At 73.1% G+C, this 19,718-nt stretch overlaps 1 protein-coding gene across 1 annotated transcript; it reads right to left on the bottom strand.

Moving 5' to 3' along the window:
• Positions 1 to 314: 314 nt before the first annotated feature.
• On the bottom strand, positions 315 to 19,611 carry MEGF8 (multiple EGF like domains 8). The gene is given in 44 exon segments (XM_074857683.1): positions 315 to 1,580; positions 1,986 to 2,118; positions 2,199 to 2,329; positions 2,499 to 2,669; positions 2,863 to 3,055; positions 3,307 to 3,469; positions 4,038 to 4,245; positions 4,625 to 4,839; positions 4,926 to 5,136; positions 5,219 to 5,345; positions 5,782 to 6,016; positions 6,237 to 6,381; positions 6,627 to 6,790; positions 6,917 to 7,088; positions 7,180 to 7,384; positions 7,458 to 7,576; positions 8,019 to 8,129; positions 8,277 to 8,491; positions 8,571 to 8,703; positions 9,019 to 9,250; positions 9,686 to 9,896; positions 9,995 to 10,227; positions 10,603 to 10,851; positions 10,933 to 11,046; positions 11,521 to 11,652; positions 11,733 to 11,851; positions 12,189 to 12,428; positions 12,855 to 13,055; positions 13,305 to 13,391; positions 13,393 to 13,500; positions 13,585 to 13,748; positions 13,835 to 13,982; positions 14,283 to 14,390; positions 14,938 to 15,101; positions 15,303 to 15,422; positions 15,538 to 15,683; positions 15,805 to 15,985; positions 16,279 to 16,492; positions 16,575 to 16,663; positions 17,049 to 17,229; positions 17,649 to 17,858; positions 17,972 to 18,135; positions 18,660 to 18,873; positions 19,552 to 19,611. Coding segments are annotated over 43 exon segments (8,064 nt in total). The 5' UTR covers positions 18,832 to 18,873; positions 19,552 to 19,611; the 3' UTR covers positions 315 to 554.
• Positions 19,612 to 19,718: the final 107 nt, after the last annotated feature.

Genomic DNA, 19,718 nt, shown 5'->3' with positions numbered 1-19,718 from the left:
CCCCCCCCCAAATGCTGGAGTGACCCCCACACCAAAGGGCTGGAAGCAGCACCCCCATTCCCCTGCCCCCCCCTCCCCCCAAATAAATACAGGTGTAAAGGGGAGGGGGAGTAGCACCCTGGCACACCCCCCCCTCCCCAAAATAGGGGGCAACACGCTGCCCCACCCAAATACTGGAGTGTTTTGTTGTGAAAGGAGGGGGTAGCCCCTGCCCGCCCCCCCAAATAAGGGCGATGTGCTGCCCCCCCCCATCCAGGGGTGCTGTGCAGGGCAACAGGGGGGCAGCCCCCACCCCCCAGAATGTTGGGGTAACACATTGCACCCACCCCCAAAATACTGGGGGGAGGAACACGGGACAGTGCCCTGTGTGAGTACAGGGGTGCTGCACACCCATCTCACCCACCAAACACTGGGGTGCTGCACCCCCCCCTCCCCCCCATAAATTGGGGGGTGCCCCACAGGGCAGACACAGGCGCAGCACCCCCCTTCTCCCCCACGTCCAGGGGTGTCCCCCAGGGCCGAGTGCCGCCCCGGAAGCGGGGTGCGTCCCCCCCTCAGAGCGCCATGGAGGTGAGCTCGTGGGCCAGCCCCGCCTTGCGCGCCGGCGGGCCCCCCCCGTACTCCTGCAGCCCCTGCCGCAGCGTCACCAGGGCAGAGGCCAGGGCGGCACGGTGGGGCCCCCGCGGCCCCCCCGGCAGCTGCAGCAGGAGCGTGGCCACCGCCGCCACCCCGTCCTCTGTGGGCTCCAGCGTCACCGGCCCCGCGCCGGGCAGCGGGTGGGCCGGGGCGGCGGCGGGGCGGCGGTGGGGGGGCCCCGGGGGCGCGCCCCGCTCGAAACAGACGGTGACCTTGGCGAAGGGGCGGCTGGCCATCTTGCTCATCTCCTGGAGGTGCCGGCGCTGCTCGTGGCGGGCGTCCAGCCCCTGCTTGGCCTTCCAGAGCAGGACGCAGAGGGCGAGGAAGAGGAAGAAGCAGGAGAAGAAGACGGAGAAGAAGACGAAGAGGTCGATGTGGGCCTGGTCCTGGCGGAAGAAGAGCAGCCCCTGCGAGGGGCCGCCCCGCGGGCCCCCCACCCCCAGCAGCAGCAGGTAGAAGCGGCTGGACTTGAGGGGGTGCAGGGCGTGGGGGTAGGTCAGCACCAGCCGGTCCCGCACCCCCCGCACCACCAGCGCCGCCGCCGCCTCCCGCACCGTCAGGTAGGTGACCAGCCCGGCGGCGCGCTCCTCCCGCAGCCGCGTGGCGTTGGCGGCGCCGGCGGGGTGCGGGGTCTGGAGGCGGACGACGTGGCGGCCGGTGGCGGGGTCGACGTCGACAGCGAAGGTGTCGTAGGCGGTGGAGACGAAGAGGTCGACGCCGCCGAAGGTGACGTCCAGCGTGATGCGGATGTCGACGTTGGTGAACTTGGGCTGGACGCCGAAGAGGACGGTGCGGCCGGGCCCCAGGTGCTGGAGCTGGGGCTGGTGGAAGCAGTTGCTCTGCGAGGTGGGGTCCAGGCAATACTCCTGCTCCACCGCCATCAGCCGGTAGCACTGCTGCCCCCCCACCGGGTGCCCGTGGAAGGAGTCGCGACACTTGGCGCACTGTGGGGGGACGGGGGGCGTCAGCAGCGGGCCGGCCCCGTGGGCACGGGGACACGAGCACCGGGGCAGCACCAGGACTGAGGGGGGGGCACGGGGACAGGGCACAGGGACAGGAGTGTGGGGACAACAGGGACGTGGGTGTGGGGACAACACAGGACATGGGTGTGGGGACAACAGGTACAAGAGCGCAGGGACATGGGTATGGGGATCACAGGGACGTGGGCGTAAGGACATGGGTGTGGGGACAACGGGTGTGGGGATGACAGGGACGTGGGTGTGGGGACAACACAGGACATGGGTGTGGGGATCACAGGGACATGGGCGTAAGGACATGGGTGTGGGGACAACGGGTACCAGGGCACAGGGACCGGGGCGTGGGGACGCAGTGGGGGTGCCAGTGCCGACCTGCTGCTTGTAGCAGTCCTTCTTGTCGGCGGGGCTGCTGCCCTGGCAGCTGCCTGTCTCGGTGTTGTTCTGGCAGGGACACCCCGTCCCGTCCAGCTCGTTGCACGTGTCCGCGTGCCCGTTGCACTGGCACCTGGGGGCGTCACAGGGGGCTCGCACGAGGGGACTCCCTGGCACGAGGGTCCCCCCGCCCCGTCGCACGAGGGCCCGTACTTGGTGCAGGCGCCGTCGAGGAGGAAGAAGCCGGGCCGGCAGCCGTCGCAGCGCTCGCCCACGCTGTTGTTCTGGCAGTTGACGCACACGGCCGCCTCCTCGCTTGGCCCCTCCGACACCCACGTGGGGATCTGGGGGAGGACGGGGTGGGCGGGGTGCACAGCTGCCCCCCGGGAGGAGCGGGGACCCCCCTGGCAGCGGAGGGAGGGGGGCAGGTGACGGGGACGCTCCCCTGGACCCCAGGACCCCTCCCCCCTGCTGCTGTGGGGCACCCCCTGGGGACCCCCCAGCCCCACTGACCATGGCGGGCTCGAGGGGGAAGCGGGCGGGGTCGCGGCGGGCGCGCTCGTACTCCTCCCGGGAGATGCAGACGGCGGCGTTGTGGCGGCAGAAGCTGCGGCAGGGCCGGCACGAGCCCCCGGCCCGTGCCGAGCCCACGAAGAGCGGCCGGCACCGCTCGCACTGCGGGCCCTGCCGTGGGGCAGGCTCAGCCCCTGCGCGCTGCGGCCTGCCCCACAGCTCCCCACCCCGCAGCCCCCCGCCCCGCAGCTCCCTGCCCCGCAGCCCCCCCACAGCCCGCCCTGTCACCCTCTTTTGTCCCTGCCCCACATCCCCCCCGCCCCACAGCCCCCCCGCACCCTGCCCTGCCCCACGGCCGCCCCACCTTGGTGTTGTTGAAGCACTGGAGGCACTGGTCGCGGGCGGAGGGGTCGCGGCACTGGCTGTGCCCGTTGCACTGGCACTGCACCGAGCAGTTGTGCCCCACGTAGCCGAAGTGGCAGCGGCAGCGGTTGGGCTCCACGCACGTCCCGTTCACGCAGCCCTGCTCGCACACCGGCCGGCACAGCCCCGTGGCGCTGCGGGGAGGGCTCGCAGGGGGGCACGGGGGCGCGCAGAGGTGCCCCTTGCGCTCCCGGGGGCTCTCTGAGCGCACAAACCCGCTCCCCACGTGCTCACGAGGACGCGCAGGGCGCCCCGGGCACCCGTCTGGCCCCACAAACCCCGGCGGGTGGCTCGGCACGACGCCCTCGCACGAGCCCACCCGGCCGCCGGCTCCGCGCACGCGCCGCGCGGGGGGATTCGCGCCGCCCGCCCCTCGCACACTCACTTATCCAGCGTGTAGCCGCTCTTGCACGCGCAGCGGTAGCCGTGCGGGAGGTCGCGGCAGTCCTGGGTCTCGTTGCAGTCGTGGTGCCCGTTGAGACACTCGTTCTCGGGGGGGCAGCCCAGGAAAGCCCACTCCGCCTCCGCCCCACACGCCTGCGCCAGCCCTGGGGCCGCAGGGAAAGGGCTGGGGGGATGCGGCTCCCCCTGCCCCACAGCTCCAACCTGGGCTCCCCACGGCTGCCCCAGGCACCCACAGCCCCTCCCCCAGGCTCCCCACAGCCCCCCCCAGGCACCCCACAGCTGTCCCAAGCACCCCATAAGCCCCCCGAGCCCTCTGTCCCTGCTCCAGGCACCCCATAACCCATCCCAGGCACCCCATAGCCCTGCCCCGCACCCCATAACCACCTTTAGGCACCCCAAGGCCCCCCCAGGCACCCCATAACCACCTTTAGGCACCCCAAGGCCCCCCCAGGCACCCCATAACCACCTTTAGGCACCCCATAACCCCCCCAAGCCCTCTGTCCCTGCCCCAGACACCCCATAACCCATCCCAGACACCCCATAGCCCCCCCTGGCACCCCATAACCACCTTTAGGCACCCCAAGGCCCCCCCCAGCACCTCATAGCCACCTTTAGGCACCCCATAACCCCCCCGAGCCCTCTGTCCCCGCCCCAGGCACCCCATAGCCTCCCCCAGGCATCCCTGCCGTGCCCCCCCGCCCCACAGCATACCGTGGCGGGGGCCGTGGAGGCCGCCCTCCAGGCAGCGGCCGCTGCCGTTGTGCCCGCGGCGGGCGCACCAGCCGCAGCGGGGCTGGCGGAGGCAGCGGGAGCACTGGGGGGCCCCCGCACACCCCGGGGTGCAGCTCTCGGCCCCCCGCAGCAGCCGTCCACACGCCCCGGCCGCACACCGCAGGGGGACGTAGCTGGGGCTCATGCACTGCGGGGGGAGAAAGGGGCTGGGGGGGGGGGACCTGTGCCCCACAGCCTCCCCCCAGCTGCCCTCTGTGCTCCGTAGCCCCCCCCAAGCACCCCACACCCATCCCCCCAGCCACCCCCTGATGCTGTGGCACCCCCAGCTTCCCCCTACACCCCACAACCGGAGCCCAAAGACCCCGAACTTGGTTCCCCCACCTCCTCCACCCCAACTCCCCCCTACACCCCACAACCCATTCTCAGACCCCTAGACCTCCCAAGCCCCCCAGCTCCCCCCTACACCCCACAGCTGGACTCCCCACGCCCTCATACTCAGTTTCCCCCACCTCCTCGTCCCCCGGCTCCCCCCCAGCCCCACACTCGCCCCCCCCCGAGCCCCCCACCTGCTGCAGGCTGACGCTCCAGACACAGTGCTGCCAGCCGCCGTCCGCCCCCTTGGAGGCCAAGCAGAGCGGGCAGGAGCTGTGGTTGTGGCAGGGCGTGGGGCAGGGCAGGGGGGGCGAGGACTCCACGGGCATGGGGGAGACGTTGAGCAGCGAGTGGCTGAAGCAGGTCCAGTCGTAGGTGGGCTGCACGCTCAGGATGCGGCGGGTCTCGCCTGGGGGGCGTGGGAGATTGCTGGGGTGCCCCACGCTGTGCCCCCCGCCCGCGGCGAGGGCTCAGCGCAGCCCCCTTGGCCCGTACCGGTGCGCTTGAACTGCCGCGTCCACATGCACTTGCCCGAGGCCGTGCACTTGGGGCAGTCGGAGGCCTCGCAGGACACCTCGGAGCAGTTGGCCGCAGCGAAGATCTCCCGCTGGTTGATGCGACAGTCGTTCTCCGAGGTGCAGCTGCCGCCGCTGCCGATGCAGGCGCCCTCGGGGCAGTTGGTGCACCACTTGCACTGCGGGGGGGCCTGGGGGGCGGCGGGCGGGGGTGAGGGGCGCCCCCGCGTGCCCCAGCCCCGTCCCGGGGGTGCGCGCGTCCCCCCGCCTCACCGGGGGGCCCTGGTGCAGGGCGCGGGGGTGCTGGGCCAGGCACTCGCTGCAGGTCCGCAGGCGCCGACAATCCTCGGGGGAGCGCGGGCTCGGGGCGCAGGCGGCGGGGCCGGGGGCGCAGCCCAGCCTGGTGACATTTGCATCTCATTTGCATGCCCCGCCCACTCGCCCCCCACTGCCCACCCTCAGCCCTAATCCATATCCCTACCCCACGGCTGCCCCCAGAGCCCCCTATAGCCCCCCTGCACCCCCTCCCACCCCACGGCTGCCCCCAGACTCCCCTGTACTCCCCCCTTGCACCCCCTCCTGCCCCACGACTGCCCCCAGACCCCCCTCTGAAGCCCCCTGCACCCCCTTCCACCCCACAGCTGCCCCCAGACCCCCCCATAGTCCCCCACACCCCCTCCCATCCCACGGCTACCCCCAGATGCCCCTATAGCCCCCCGCACGCCCTCCAGCCCCACGGCTGCCCCCAGACCCCCCTATAGCCCCCTGCACCCCCTCCCACCCCACAGCTGCCCCCCCAGCCCCCCGTGCCCCCCCCGCCCCCCGGCCCCCCGTACCGCTGGGCAGCGTCGGCGGACAGGCAGCTGCCGTGGCACCAGGCGCAGGCAGCGCCCGAGCGGTTGCAGGCCTCGGGGCCGGGCAGGGACAGGCAGGGGTCCGCGGGCAGCCGCAGGGCCGAGAGCCGCCCCAGGGCCACCCCGTTGAAGCCCCCCGAGACGTAGACCCGGCCCCCCACCACTGCCACCGCGTGGGCCACTGACCGGTTCATGGGCTCGCCCACCACCGCTGGCTCTGGGACGGACGGACGGACGGAGTCAGCTCGGGGGCCCCCAGCTCCTCTGGGGTCCCCCCGTCCCGGGCTGCAGCATCTTCCCCGTGGAGCACCCGCTCCCCGAGCGTTCCGGGGTCTCCGATCCCCCCGGCCCCACGCGCCCCCCCGTGACTGGGGGCGCAGTCCCACCCCCCGGTGTCAGGGTCCCCCCATCGCGGGGTGCCCGGTGTGGCCCCTCACCGGTGTGGGGGGGCAGCACCCAGGCGTTGCAGCGCAGCTGGTAGAGCAGCAGCTGGTTGCTGAAGTCGTGGGTCTCCGTCCGGCCCCCCAGGACCACCATCACGTCCCCCACCACTGCTGCCGCGTGGAAGAAGTGGGGCAGGGGCTGGGGGGGGACACGACACGGGGTCACAGAGCCGACCCCCAAATGCTGCCCCACAGATCCCCTCCAGCGCCCCACAGGGACCCCCAGCGTGGTCCCCATTCCCTGATGCCCCCCAACACCCCTCAAGGACCCCCAGATACCACCCCAACACCCCCAGACGCCCCTCAAGGGCCCCCAGATAGCACCCCAACACCCCCAGATGCCCCCCAATGCCCCTGAAGGACCCCCAGCCCCCCCGCCCCCACCTTGCGGCCCTGGGAGGGGGCCAGGAGGCTCCAGGTGAGGTTGGGGCAGTAGAGGCTGTAGAGCTCGGGGGAGGCCGACACGGTCTCCACGTGGAAGCGGTGGCCCCCGAAGACGTAGACGGCGTCTGTGTCCTCGTGGTAGACGGCCGAATGGCCGTAGAGGCCTGGGGGGGTGAGACGGGGCTGGGGCCAGCGCAGGGGGGCCTGGGCAGCACCGGGGAGGCCCAGCCCCGCTGCAAGGGGGGAGCTGGCTTGGCACCCCTTACCGTAGGGATCTGGGGGGCCGTTACCTGTGGGGGGGGTCCCGGCCTGCTGCCCCACCTCCCAGCTCTCTGTCTCCACCCGGTACTCCAGCAGCTTCTTGTTGAAGCCGTTCTCGGGCGAGTACCCCCCGATGAGCAGCAGCGAGGTCCCGCGCCGGGGGGTCAGCGTGTGCCCCGCCACCGCCGGCAGCAGCGGGTCCTGGGGGGGGACGGGGGGGTAAGGGGGGTGCGGGTGACACCGAGCCCCCAGAACAGACCGTCACGTGGCTGGGGGGGCCGGGGGTCCCCACCTGCTCCTGCCGCCACTGCAGCGTGGTGAGGTTGAGCACCCAGGCGTCGCTGGCCACCCCCGCGGCCGTCAGCCCCCCCAGCACCAGCATGGCGCGGCGGGCGGGCAGCGGCGCGGCCGCGTGGAAGTAGCGGGGCGAGGGGCCGGGACCCCCGTCCTCCGCCCCCGCCAGCATCTGCGTCCAGCGGCGCTCGGGGATGGAGTATCTGCAGGGGCAGAGTAAAGGGGAGCCGGGGGGGGCCGGGGGGGCCGGGGGGGCCGGGGGCGGGGCCTGCTGACCTGTAGACGTTTCCCAGCAGCCCCTGGGGCAGCGAGAGCCCCCCGAACATCCAGAGCGTCCCCTCCGGCCCCTCCACCAGGCTGTGGCCCAGGCGGTGCAGGAACCGGCTGGCCGTGTCCTGGGGGCAGGGGGACGGCGGGGTCAGCCCCGGGAGGGGCTGGGGGGGGCAATGGGGGTGGTACTGGGGTGTGTCAGGGATCTATGGGGCACTGAGGGGTGATGGAGGTGGTCGGGGGGGGGTATTGGGGGTCTACGGGGCACTGGGGGGTGATGGGGGTGGTCTGGGGGGGTATCGGGGGTCTATGGGGCACTGGGGGGTGATGGGGGTGGTACTGGGGTGTATCGGGGATCTATGGGGCACTGGGGGGTGATGGGGGTGGTCCGGGGGGGTATTGGGGGTCTATGTGGCACTGGGGAAGGAGACATGGGGCCCCCCAGAGCTGTGGGGCAGGATTGGTGGGGAGGGGAGGGTGGTCTGGGGGGTTCCAGTCCCCCAGGGCTCCCCGGGGCAGAGGGCAGTGCCTGGCCCCCCAAGTGTGGGGCGGGGGGGGGGCACTCACGGCCGCCAGCTGCCCGTCGACGAGGGTCTCCCAGACGATGCTGCCCGGCCCCAGCGGCACCGAGCAGTCGGGGCCGGCGAAGCCCTCGCTGCAGATGCAGAGCCCCAGGGTCTGGGGGCGGGGGTGAGGGGGTGCTGCCCGCCTCCCCCTGCACCCCCAAACCCCCTGCACCCCCCTTGCACCCCCCCACCAAACCCCCTGCATCCCCCTGCACCCGTGAACCCCCTGTGTCCCCCCCGCAGCCCCCCTGCTCCTCACCGTGTTACAGGCCCCCTGCCCGGCGCGGGCACCGCAGTCCCCAGGGCAGAGGCGCTGGCGGCAGCCGGGCCCCCCGTGCCCCCCCCGGCAGACGCAGCGGCCCCCCTGGCACTCCTGCCCCCCGGGACAGGGGGGGCGGCAGCTCTGCACCCCCACGCTGGCATTGAACCCCGTCGGCTCGCTGCCGTTCGCCTCGTAGTACAGCACCAGCACTCCTGGGGGGGGCACGGTGGGTCGGGGGGGTGTCCTGGGGCACCCTGGCCCCCCCAGAATCCGCGTCCTGCCCCCCCCTACCTGAGTGGGCCTCCAGGGTGAGGGGCTCAGGGCGGCCGCGCCCGCAGAAGGCCCCCAGCAGCGTGGGGTCCCCCTGCAGCACCCCGCTGTCCAGGAAGGCCGGCACCCCGTCGAAGGCGTAGGCGTAGCTGTTCTGGGGGGGGGCACGGGGCTCGGGGGGGGGCGACAGCACCGGCGGGACCCCCTCGTGTGCCCCCACCTCCCCAGTACCCCCCTGTGCACCCCACAGTCCCCAGTACTCTCCATGCAGCCCCCCAGGCACCCCCACAAGTCTCCAGCCCCCCCCATGCACCTCCCCATGCTCCCAGCCCTCCCCATGCCCCCCATCTCCCCCAGCCCCCCCATGCTCCCCCTGTGCCCCCCCCCATTCTCCCCATCTCCCCCAGCCCCCCTCGTGCTCCCCCCGTGCCCCCCCCCCGTGCCCCCCATCTCGCCCAGCCCCCCTCACCATGCAGGGTGTGCGCAGGTCGGGCTGCAGGGTCAGGCTGATGGGGGGGCAGGGCTCCCCGGGGGGGCACGGCTCCAGGCCCCCCGTGGCCGACAGCACCCACACGCAGTAGGAGAGGCCCCCCCCGGCCGCTGGGCCCCCCCCAGCGAGCCGGGATCCCAGGGCCACCGGCGAGGAGAGGTTGGCCAGCAGCGAGCGACCCCCGCACTCCCGGTAGCACGTGCCCCCGTCCCTGGGGGGGCGAGAGGGGTGTGTGGGGGGGCGCAAGCAGGGTTTGGGGCTTGCAGAAGGGTCAGGGGGCTGCAAGAGGGGTTGGGGCCCACTGAATTGGGGCTGGGGGCTTGCACGGGGGTCAAGGGCTGGAGTATGGGCGTCAGGGGCCAGTGAATTTGGCTGGGGACTTACAGGGGGGTCTGTGGCCAGTGAATTGGGGCTGGGGGCTTGCACGGGGGTCAGGGGCTGGAGTATGGGTGTCAGGGGCCAGTGAGTTGGGGCTGGGGGCTCACAAGCGGGGTCTGTGGCCAGTGAATTGGGGCTGGGGACTCACACAGGGGTCCGTGCCCCGTGAGTTGGGGCTAAGGGCTCGCACGGGGGTCCATGGCCAGTCCCCGGGGGTCAGGGGCTCGCAGAGGGCGGGGGTCCGTGGGGGTGCCGTGCCCCCCCTCACCTGGGGTCCCCGAAGTACCCGGGGGCGCAGCGCTCGCAGTGGGGCCCCTCAGTGGGGGGGGCGCAGAAACAGGCGCCGGTGTGGCCGTGGCAGTGGCCACGCTCGGGCCGGCCGTGGCCGTGGCACTGGCACTGCCGACAGCCCCCCGGGCCTGTGGCGTCCCCGAAGCTGCCGGGGCGGCAGAGCTGGCAGCGCTCCCCATGGGTCCAGTCTGCGGGGACAGGGCAGGCATGGGGACACGGGGGACGCCGCGGTGAGGAGGGGACGCTGCGGCGAGGGGGGGACGCTGCGGCGACGGGGGGGACTCACTCTGGCAGCGGTCGCAGACGCCGGGCCCAGCCGTCTCGCAGCTGCTGTGGAAGTGGCAGCCGCAGTCCACGGAGCAGAGGGCGGCCGCGTCCCCCGCCGTGTCCACAGCAGCGTCCCCCTCCGTGTCCCCGCGGGCGGTGGCGTTGGCAGGCGGCGAGGTCCAGCCCAGGTGGCAGACACAGGTGTAGTTGGGGGCCCCGCTGCAGTAGCCGTGGCCACAGTCCTCGTAGCACCTGGGGGGGACATGCAGGGGGGCGTGGGGACCCCCGACAGCAGCACCCCTGGCCCCACACGGCCCCCCCAGAACCGGGATGGCGGGAGCCAGCTCCTGTGCCCCCCGCACACGGGGTGTCCCAAAATGTCCCCATCACGAGAGGAACACGTGTGGGCCCCGTGTCCCCATTCCGTGGGACGGGTCCAGAGTCCCCGTGTCCCGCCATGTCCCCATTCCGTGGGATGGGTCCGCAGTCCCCGTGTCCCCCCCGTGTCCCCATTCCATGGGGCGGGTCCGGAGTCCCCGTGTCCCCCCGTGTCCCCCCACGTCCCCATTCTGTGGGATGGGTATGCAGTCCCCGTGTCCCCCCCGTGCCCCCCGGCCCGTGGCTCACGTGCGGTTGCAGTGCGTGGTCCCGTCCCCGGCGTAGCCGCGCCGGCAGCGGCACTCGAAGGCCTGGGGGGTGTTGTGGCAGGCGGCGAAGGGGTGGCAGGCGGCCATGCCCAGCCGGCACTCATCCACGTCGGGGCACTGCCCATAGGACCAGGCGGCCGCCCGCCCCGGGGGCAGTCCCCCGGGCTCCCCCAGCGCCGACGAGCAGTTGGGGTAGCCCCGCAGCCCCGAGAAGTCGCCCTCCAGGCACCTGGGGGGGCGGGGTGGGGCTCAGCGGCCGTGCCCGGGGCTCGGGGGGCACCCTCAGCCCCCCACCCCGGCCCCCCCTCACCGTCCCAGCGTGGGGTTGTCGGCGTCACCGCACCAGCCGCACTCGAGGTTCTGCAGACACTCCCGGCACGTGTTGAAGCGGGAGCAATCCAGGCACTGCGGGGCCGAGTGGACGCTGCCGGGACCCCCGGGGTCACCCACTCGGCCGAGGGACCCATCCAGGGCGCCCCCGGGACCCCCAGGACACCCCTGTGCCCCCCCTGGATGCTCTAAGATTATTCCATGGGCCCCCAGGACCTTCCTCTGCTCCTTGGGACCCCCAGGACTCTCTGGGACATCCCTGTGCTCCCCAGGACCTTCCAGGACATGCCCATGACCCCTGGGATGACCCTGTGTGTCCCAGGACCCCCCCAGGACCCCCAAAACACCCCAGGACACCCCTGTGCCCCCCCTGACCCTCCAAGATATCATATCCCCTGGGCCCCCAGGACATCCCTCTGTTCCTTAGAACCCCCAGGACTCTCTGGGACACCCCTGTGCCCCCCAGGACCCCTCCAGGACCCCCGGAACGCCCCTGTGCCCCCCAGGACCCCTCCAGGACCCCGAGGACACCCCTGTGCCCCCCAGGACCCCTGCCCCCCCGTCTCACCTGTCGTACCAGCCGCGGCAGTCCCCGTAGGGGTACTTGGCCAGGTAAGCGGCGAAGAAGAAGCAGCTGCGCGTGGACTGGCACCAGGCGCACTGGCTGGAGTTGGAGAGGCACTCGGCGCAGGAGTGGCGCCTGGGGGGGGGCACCGTCAGACCCCCGCCCGCCAGGACCCCCCCTGGGCCCCCCCGGATCCCCCCAGGCCCGGCACTCACTGGCTGCAGAGGCTGGGGCAGTGCTGGGGGGCGCGGACGGCCCCCGCCTGCCGCCCTCGGCGGCTGCAGACGAAGTCGCCCTTCTTGCTGCTGTGCGCCTGCCACTCGCAGAAGGGGTCCTGGGGGGGGTGAGCCCCTGTGCGGCCCCCCAGCGCCTCTGCAGACCGCCAGACCCCTCCCCAAACCCCTCCGCAGCCCCCCAACGCCTCTGCAGACCCCCAGACCCCTCCCCAAACCCCTCTGCAGACCCCCAGACCCCTCCCCAAACCCCTCCGCAGCCCCCCAACGCCTCTGTAGACCCCCAGACCCCTTCCCAAACCCGTCTGCAGACCCCTAATCGCTCTGCAGACCCTCAGACCCCTCCCCAAACCCCTCTGCATCCCCCCAAGACTCTCTGCAGCCCCCAAAACCCCTCCCCAGCCCCCCCGCAGCCCCCCAGCCCCCCCCGGCTCTCACGGCGGCGCAGGCATGGCAGTCGCGATAGTCCTCACAGAGGACGCAGTTGGCGGGGGCCAGGACCAGGCGGGGCCCTCCCCCTCCACAGAGCCCCCCCGGGGGGTGCAGGCGGCCGTGGCAGGAGGCGCTGGGGGGGCACCAGCCGCAGCCCTGGTCGGCCAGGCAGGCCAGGCAGGAGGGGTAGGAGGGGCAGCGCCCCGGGGGGGAGCGGAAGGGCTCCAGGAAGAAGAAGGAGATCTCCTGGGGGGCAGGAGGGGGTGTCGGGGCAGGGGGTACCCCAGACCACAGCCCCCAGCCAGAGCGAGCACGCCGAAGGGAACCCCCGCCACAACCCCTCTGCAGCCCCATACAGACCCCTATGCACCCCATGGCACCCCCACCCCACCCTGCATCTCCACGGCGACCCCCCACCCCACACCCCATGAGGACCCTCCACCCCCACCCTGTACCCCACAGGGACCCCCCACTCCAATCTGTGCCCCATGGGGACCCCCCACCCCAACCCGCACCCCCATAGGGACCCCCCACCCCAACCTGTGCCACAAGGGACCCCCGGCCTTCACCCTGTACCCCACAGGAGCCCCTCACGCCAGTTCTCCACCCCACAGGGACCCCCCACCCCAACCCACACCCCCGTACAGACCCCCCCGGGACCCCCACACTCACGCTGCCCCCCGGGACGCCGGTGCGGTCCCAGACGAGGGTCAGCTCGCTGCTCTGCCCGCTGCCCGAGCTGTTGAAGTGCCCCTCCACCTGCACCGCGTACTTGTTGCCCCGCTCGGGCGCCCCAAAAAGCCGCTCGGGGCGCGGGCGCTGCAGAGGACGCGTCTCCCGCTCCTGCTGCACCGACCAGCGCCCCACCTCCTCCTGCGAGGGGGACCCCAAAACCCCGGGGGGACCCTGAGCCTTGCTGGGACCCCCAGCACAACCCAGCGCCCCACCTCCTCCTGCGCGGGACCCCAAATCCATGGGGAGGACCCTGAACTCCCCCAAACTCCCCCAAACCCCGTTACTCTACTTTTCCTGCAGGGGGAGGACCCCAACCGCCCCCCGACCCCTCCCGAGCCCCACCGTCCCCCTCCTCCCGCAAGGAGAGACCCCACCTCCCCCCGTTACCAGCTCGGGGGAGTTGGGGTGCCGTCCGAGGCGGGCGACGACGTAGAGGCGCTGGATGCGGGCCCAGACGCTGGGGCCGGGGCCGGGGGCCGGGGGGGGGGCCCAGCAGCGGGTAGATGAAGCCCCGGTAGACGAGGGAGACGTCGGTGTCGCCACTGGGGCTGAGCGTGATGGTGGTGCTGCGGACGATGGAGACCTGGGGGGGGGGCGGCTGCCGCCAGGACCCCCTGCCCGCACCCGGGGGACCCCCCATGAGGTGGGGGGGCAGCGGGACACCCACCTTGTCGGGCTGGGAGTCGTTGCGGGGCTGCTGGTAGGTGACGAGGTGGAGGCCGGGCAGGAAGTTGGCGGTGCGGCAGTGCTGCAGCGCCGTGACGAAGACGGGGCGCGGGCCCCACCAGCCGTAGGTCCCCGAGATCTGCCCCACGCGGCAGCGGCTCTGCTCTGGGGGGGGCGGACACCGCGCTCGGGGGGGGCTGCGTCCCCGCTGGGGCCCCTCCGTCCCCTCCCCAGCGCGGACCCCCACTCACCGGCCACAGGCATGCAGGTGTCGTTCTGCACGCACCAGCCGAAGGGGCCGGGGGCGCGGGGGGGGCCCGGCCCGGCCCCCCCGAAGGCCAGGCAGGACTCGCAGTCCACCAGCAGACGGGCCAGGCCCAGGCAGCCGGTGCTGGGGCACTGCGGGGGGGGGCACACGGGTCAGCGGGGACCCCCCGCACCCCCAAACGGGGCTACCCGTGGCGCTGAGCTCCCCCCAGGGCCTCGACTACGCATCCCGGCCCCAAAACTCGCCCCCCCCCTCAAAAACACACCCCGGGGTCCTGGCCCCCACCTGCCCCCCGCAAGGGGACCCCAACACCCGGACCCCCAACGCCGCTCCAGGGGACCCCGGCATCCACCCGTCCCCCCTGCCATGTCCCCAGGGGCCCCTGGTGCCCACGACCCCCCCCCATGTCCCCAGGGCCCCCCCGCACTCACGTTGCTGTGGGGCGCGGGGCTCTGGCACCCCCCGAGGCACCAGGCGCACTGGGGGTCCTTGGAGCAGGTGCCCCTCTCGGCGTAGAGCGAGCAGTAGTCCAGGTGGTACTGCGGGGGACAGCGCGATGGAGACCCCGCACCAGGGGGCCGGGACCCCGCAGCGAGGGGACAGGGGGCCCCGGGAACACCGCAGCAAGGGCTGGAAGGGGCAGGGGGACCTGGGACCCGCCCTGGACCAGAGCAGGGACCCCTGGGATGGGCTGGGGGACCCCTCAACCAGAACAGAGACCGCCAGGGAGGGTTAGGGGAGCTGGGGACCCCCCAGGTGGGAGGGGGGACCCCCTAAAGGAACCGGTGGATCCGCAAGCCCCACCAGAGAGGAGCAAGGAGCTCCAAGGGAACGGGGGGCTCCAGGGACCCCCAGACGGGCTCAGGGACCCCAGGGGTGGGCGGGGGGCTCCAGGAACACCCCCAGGATGGGCTCAGAGACCCCCAGATGGGCTCAGGGACCCCAGGGGTAGGTGGGGGGCTCCAGGGACACCCCCAGGATGAGCTCAGGGACCCCAAGGGTAGGCAGGGGGCTCCAGGGGTGGCCCCAGGATGGGCTCAAGGACCCCCAGATGGGCTCAGGGACCCCTGGGATGGGGACACTCACGTTCTGAGCTGGCACCTGGAAGACGAAGGCCGGCACCTTGTAGGCCAGGAGGTCGCCGCGGGGGGCCCCGCTGAAGCCCCCCGCCACCAGCAGCACGCTGCCCCGCAGCACCCCGGCCACGTGGGCGTAGCGGCCCTGCCCTGGGGACCCCCGGGACCCCTGGTCTGGGGGCACACATCAGCATGGAGGGACCCCCAGATCCCTCAGGGATCCCCAGGACCCCCAGACTGGGGGCACATCACAGGACCCCCAGACCCCCAACGCCCTGGTGTCCCCTGCACCCCACATCAGACCTACCCCGTGTCCCCCCCGCCACGGGGCAGCCCCACGCATGTCCCCCCCCCGCTGTGGGGCAGCCCCCTCACCGTGGGGCAGTCCGTGGGCCAGCTCGGCGCTGGGGACCCACTGGTGGCAGCCGAGGTGGTAGAAGAAGATCTCGTCCTCGTAGCACTTCTCCTCGTGGTAGTGGATGTGCACGTTCCCCCCTGCGGGGACGGGACGGGGTCACCCCTGGGGGGGGCTGGAGCCCCCCGGGGGGCAGCGGGGACCCCGTTCACCCCAAACGGCCCCGGCGACGGGTCCCCGGGGGTCCCCGCTCACCGTAGACCACCATGTAGTCGCCGACGACGGTGGCGGTGTGGAAGGCGCGTTCGCGGGGGCCGCGGGCGCCGTCCCGGGCCCGCAGCGTGGTCCAGTGCCGCAGGTCCACGTGGAACAGGTCGGTGGCGTTCACCCGCATGCTGAACCTGGGGGGGCCGCGACGGGGGGGCGCAGGGATGGCGTGTGGGGCGGGGCAGCCCCAGGACCCCCCACGGGGTCCCCCCGGGGCCACGGATGCCCCACAGCCCCCCCCCATTCCCGACCTACCGTGCAGTGGAGGGCCGGTGCCCCCCGTAGATGAGGAGGGTGCGGGAGGGGGGGTGGAAGACCATGGAGTGGCCCGCGGCGGCGGGGGGCTTCCCCCCCCACGGGACCACCCGCTCCCAGCCCCACGTCTCCAGGTGGAAGCGGAAGAGCTGGGAGGAGAAGACGTCCTCGGCTGTGCGCCCTGGGGGCAGGGGGGCAGATGGGGACCCTGGCGTCCAGGACCCCCCCCGGGCCCTACGGACAGGAGGGACCCCGGTATCCAGCCCCACAGCCCCCCATAGGCCGATTGGAGGGAGGGTCCGGCCCCATCACCCCCCCCCCTCGACCCCACAGCCCCCCCAGCCATAGGCGACCCCAGTCCCACAGCCCCCCCAGACCCCCACAGCCATAGGGGACCCCAGTCCCACAGCCCCCCCAGATCCCACAGCCCCACAGTGCCCCCCACAACCCCCCAGTGCCCCCCCAGCCCCCCACCTCCGAAGATGTAGAGCCAGTCGTCGACGAGGGCGGCAGCGTGGCCGGCCAGCCCAGGGGGCCGGGTGCCGTTTTGGGGGTGCAGCTCCCTCCAGCCCCCCCGGAAGGGGTCGAAGACCCAGACATCACGGGCCAGCGCCCCCCCCGCCAGCTCGCCCCCGCTCAGCACCAGGGCGTCGCGCCAGCACACGGCCACGTGCGAGTGCCGGGGGGCCTGCGGGGAGGTGTCAGCGGGGGGGTGGGGACACCCAGCTTTTGGGGGGGCCCTGGGAGGAGGGGGGGGCACACCCACGCACCGGGGCTGGGGTCAGCTCCAGCCGCGACCAGCGGTTGGTGGTGAAGTTGTAAACCACAAGGTCGCCCAGCGCCGTGTTGAGGTCCAGACCTGGGGGGGACACACACAGATGCAGGGTGGGGACCCCCACCCCACAGCCCAGCCCCTTCCCCTGCAGCCCCCCCAGGGCCCCACAACCGCACCCACCTGCCTCTGTGATGGCCCCCCCAGGGCAGCCCCTGCCCCCACAGCCTCCCCAACTCCCATCTCCCCCCACATCCCTCCCTGTACCCCTCTACAGCCCCCCCAGCCCCACGTCACCCCCCTACAGCCCCCCGACAGTCCAACATCAGGCCCCCATTGCTCTCCGTAGCCCCCCCATACCTTTCTATAGCTCTCTACACCCTTCTATCATCCCCCACAAGCCCACAGGCCTCTACAGCCCCCCAGGACCCAGTGTCCCACCCCACAGCCCCCTGTAGACCCCCCCGCTCACCCCCAAAGACGTAGAGGGCCCCGGCGCGGGGCAGGACGGCGCCGGCGGCAGCGGTGCGGGGCGAGAAGTCGGGGTCCCCCTCGCTGACGTTGTACCAGCGGCCGCCCCCCCGGTTCTCCCCCAGCGCCAGGTCACACGCCTGCCCCACGAAGCCCGGCCGGCACTCGCAGCGCCCCGTGGCCTGGGTGGGGGGACAACGGGGGATGTGGGGGCACAGGGCTCCCTCCGAGGGACCCCAAAGTGGGGCACGCAGAGGCCCCGTCCCCAGCAGGCTCTGGCCAGGACGTTCCAGAGCCCCACTCCTGGGGGGTTTGGGGGGGCCCAGCAGGTTTGGGGATCCCCTCGCTCCACCTGCAGCACGTCTGGGGTCTCCCAGTGCGTTTGGGGGTCCTGCACCCCCAGTCCTGTGGGTATGGGGGGGGTCTCCCATCCCTGTCCCTGCAAGTTTGGGGTCCCCCAGCCCCATCCATGGGGTATGGGGGTCCCCCCTCTGCACAGGTTATGGGGGGTGTCTCCCATCCCCATCCCTGCAAGTTTGGGGTCCCCCGGCCGCACCCCTGGGGATTCGGGGGTCTCCCCCGCAGGTTCCGGGGTCCCCACCTGGTTGCAGGCGCCGCCATGGGTCTGGCAGTAGGTCGCGCAGTGGGGCTGGGCGCAGTCGGGACCCCCCCAGCCAGGCTGGCACTGGCAGCGGCCCTGGGGGTCGCAGCCCCCCCGCCCCGAGCAGCCCCGCGGGCACAGCGAGACGCTGTAGGTCGCGTTGAAGCCCAGCAGGTTGTAGTTGGCATCACTGAAGAGGTGCAGCAGCATCTGGGGGGGCAACGAGGGGTCAGGGGGCCCCACAGCCGCCCCCTGCGCCCCAGTGCCCCGCACAGCTGCCCCACAGCCGCCCCCTGCACCCCCACAGCCACCCCCGGCCCCACCTTGCCCGAGGTGGCCTCGAGGGGGGCAGGCAGGGTGCTGCCGCTGAGGCTGGCGAGGAGGGGGCTGCGGGGGGAGTCCCCGTCGTAGACGAAGAGGTAGTCGTAGGTGCACTCCGTGTCCATGAAGGTGAAGGTCAGCAGCACCCGGTGACGCGGGCTGGGAGCTGCGGGGACGGGGTGTCAGGGGGGGCTCCCAAACCCCAGGGAGGGAGGTGGCAGCAGGGCCCTGGGGCGCGTGAGCCCCCAGGATGGGGGCAGCAAGTCCCCACCAGGTGATGTGGGGCATCCCAGATGACTGCGGGCCCACCTCAGCCCCCCCCAAACCACACAGACACAATGCTGCCCCCCCACACCCCCCAAACCGTGGGGACCCACCACAGGGTGGCCCAGGGCAAGGAACTGGGGGTCCCTTGGGGTGTCCCAAGGGGCCTGAGGGGGCTTTAGGGATGCTGGGGGGCACTTGGGGAGCCCCAGGAGAGACTATACGGATACTGGGAGGGGTTCTTGGGGTGCTCCATGTGTTCTGGGGTGTCTCCAGGGGGGCTTATGGGTGACCAGGGGTCCCTTAGGGTGCCCCATGCGGTTTGGGGTGTCTCAGGGGGGCTTTAAGGATGCTGAGGGGGTGTCTGGGTTGTCACGGGGTCTCCAGGAGCACTGGGGGCCCCAGAGGGTCCCGTCCCCGCGTTACCTTCCACCAGCCACTCGCAGTTGCCGTTGACCGAGTAGTTGCCGGGGCCATCGGTGACGAAGCCGGAGGGACCCCGCAGCACCCGCCGCTGCCCCTTGCAGTCGCCAGCGCCGGCCCCGCGCACCCCGCTCAGCGCCAGGGCCAGCGCCAGCAGCGCCGGGGGGGCGGCCATGGCGGGGCGGGGGCGGCTCAGCGCCGGGGCAGCCCCATGCGCCTGCGGGGAGGGGGGTGGTTGGGGTGACCTGTCCCATGGGGGGTCCCCGGGTCCTGAGGGTACCCCAGCCCCACAGGGACCCCCCAAGGAACTCCCCCATCCCCACAGGGCCCCTCCCCAGCCCCACAGGGACCCCACAAGGAACCACCCCAACCCCACAGGGACCCCACAAAGACCCCCCCAGCCCCACAGGGACCCCACAAGGACCCCCCTGACCCACAGAGAGCCCCCAGCCCCACAGAGACCCCATAGGAACCCCCCAACCCCATAGGGACCCCACAAAGACCCCCCGACCCACAGGGACCCCCCAAGGAACTCCCCCATCCCCACAGGGACCCCACAAGGACCCCCCTGACCCACAGGGAGCCCCCAGCCCCACAAAGCCTCCACAGGGCCCCCCCATCCCCACAGGGCCCCCCCCCCAGGATGCTACCGGCCCCCTCCCCACGGCTACAGGACGCCGCAGCCCCCCCCCCCCCCCCCCCCAAATCCCGCCGTGGGGCGGAGCGGGGCCTCCCACGAGGCCCACGGGGCTGGGGGGTCCCACGGGCCTCTGCCGGGGTCTGCCGGGGCTGGGGGCCCTGGAGCGGTGCCGGGGCGCTGGGGGGCTCTGCGGGGCCCCCCCCGGCCCCCACAGGGCGCCTACTGGGCCCCCGAGCATCGCCCCCCGCCCCTCACCGGCTGCGGCGGCTCCTGAGGGCAGAGGCGGAATCCCGGGCCCAGAGCAACGAGACGAGAGGCCAGAGCGGCCGCGCCGGAGGGCGGGGCGGGGCCAGAGCGGCGGCGAGGGGCGGGGCCAGAGCGGCGGCGAGGGGCGGGGCCACGGCGGCGCGGAGCGGCGGAGC

Source organism: Strix uralensis, unplaced genomic scaffold (genome assembly GCF_047716275.1).
Source record: "Strix uralensis isolate ZFMK-TIS-50842 unplaced genomic scaffold, bStrUra1 scaffold_258, whole genome shotgun sequence".
NCBI lineage: Eukaryota > Metazoa > Chordata > Aves > Strigiformes > Strigidae > Strix > Strix uralensis.
The sequence above is the reverse complement of the archived record's forward strand: the minus strand, read 5'-3'. Positions and strand labels throughout refer to the sequence as shown.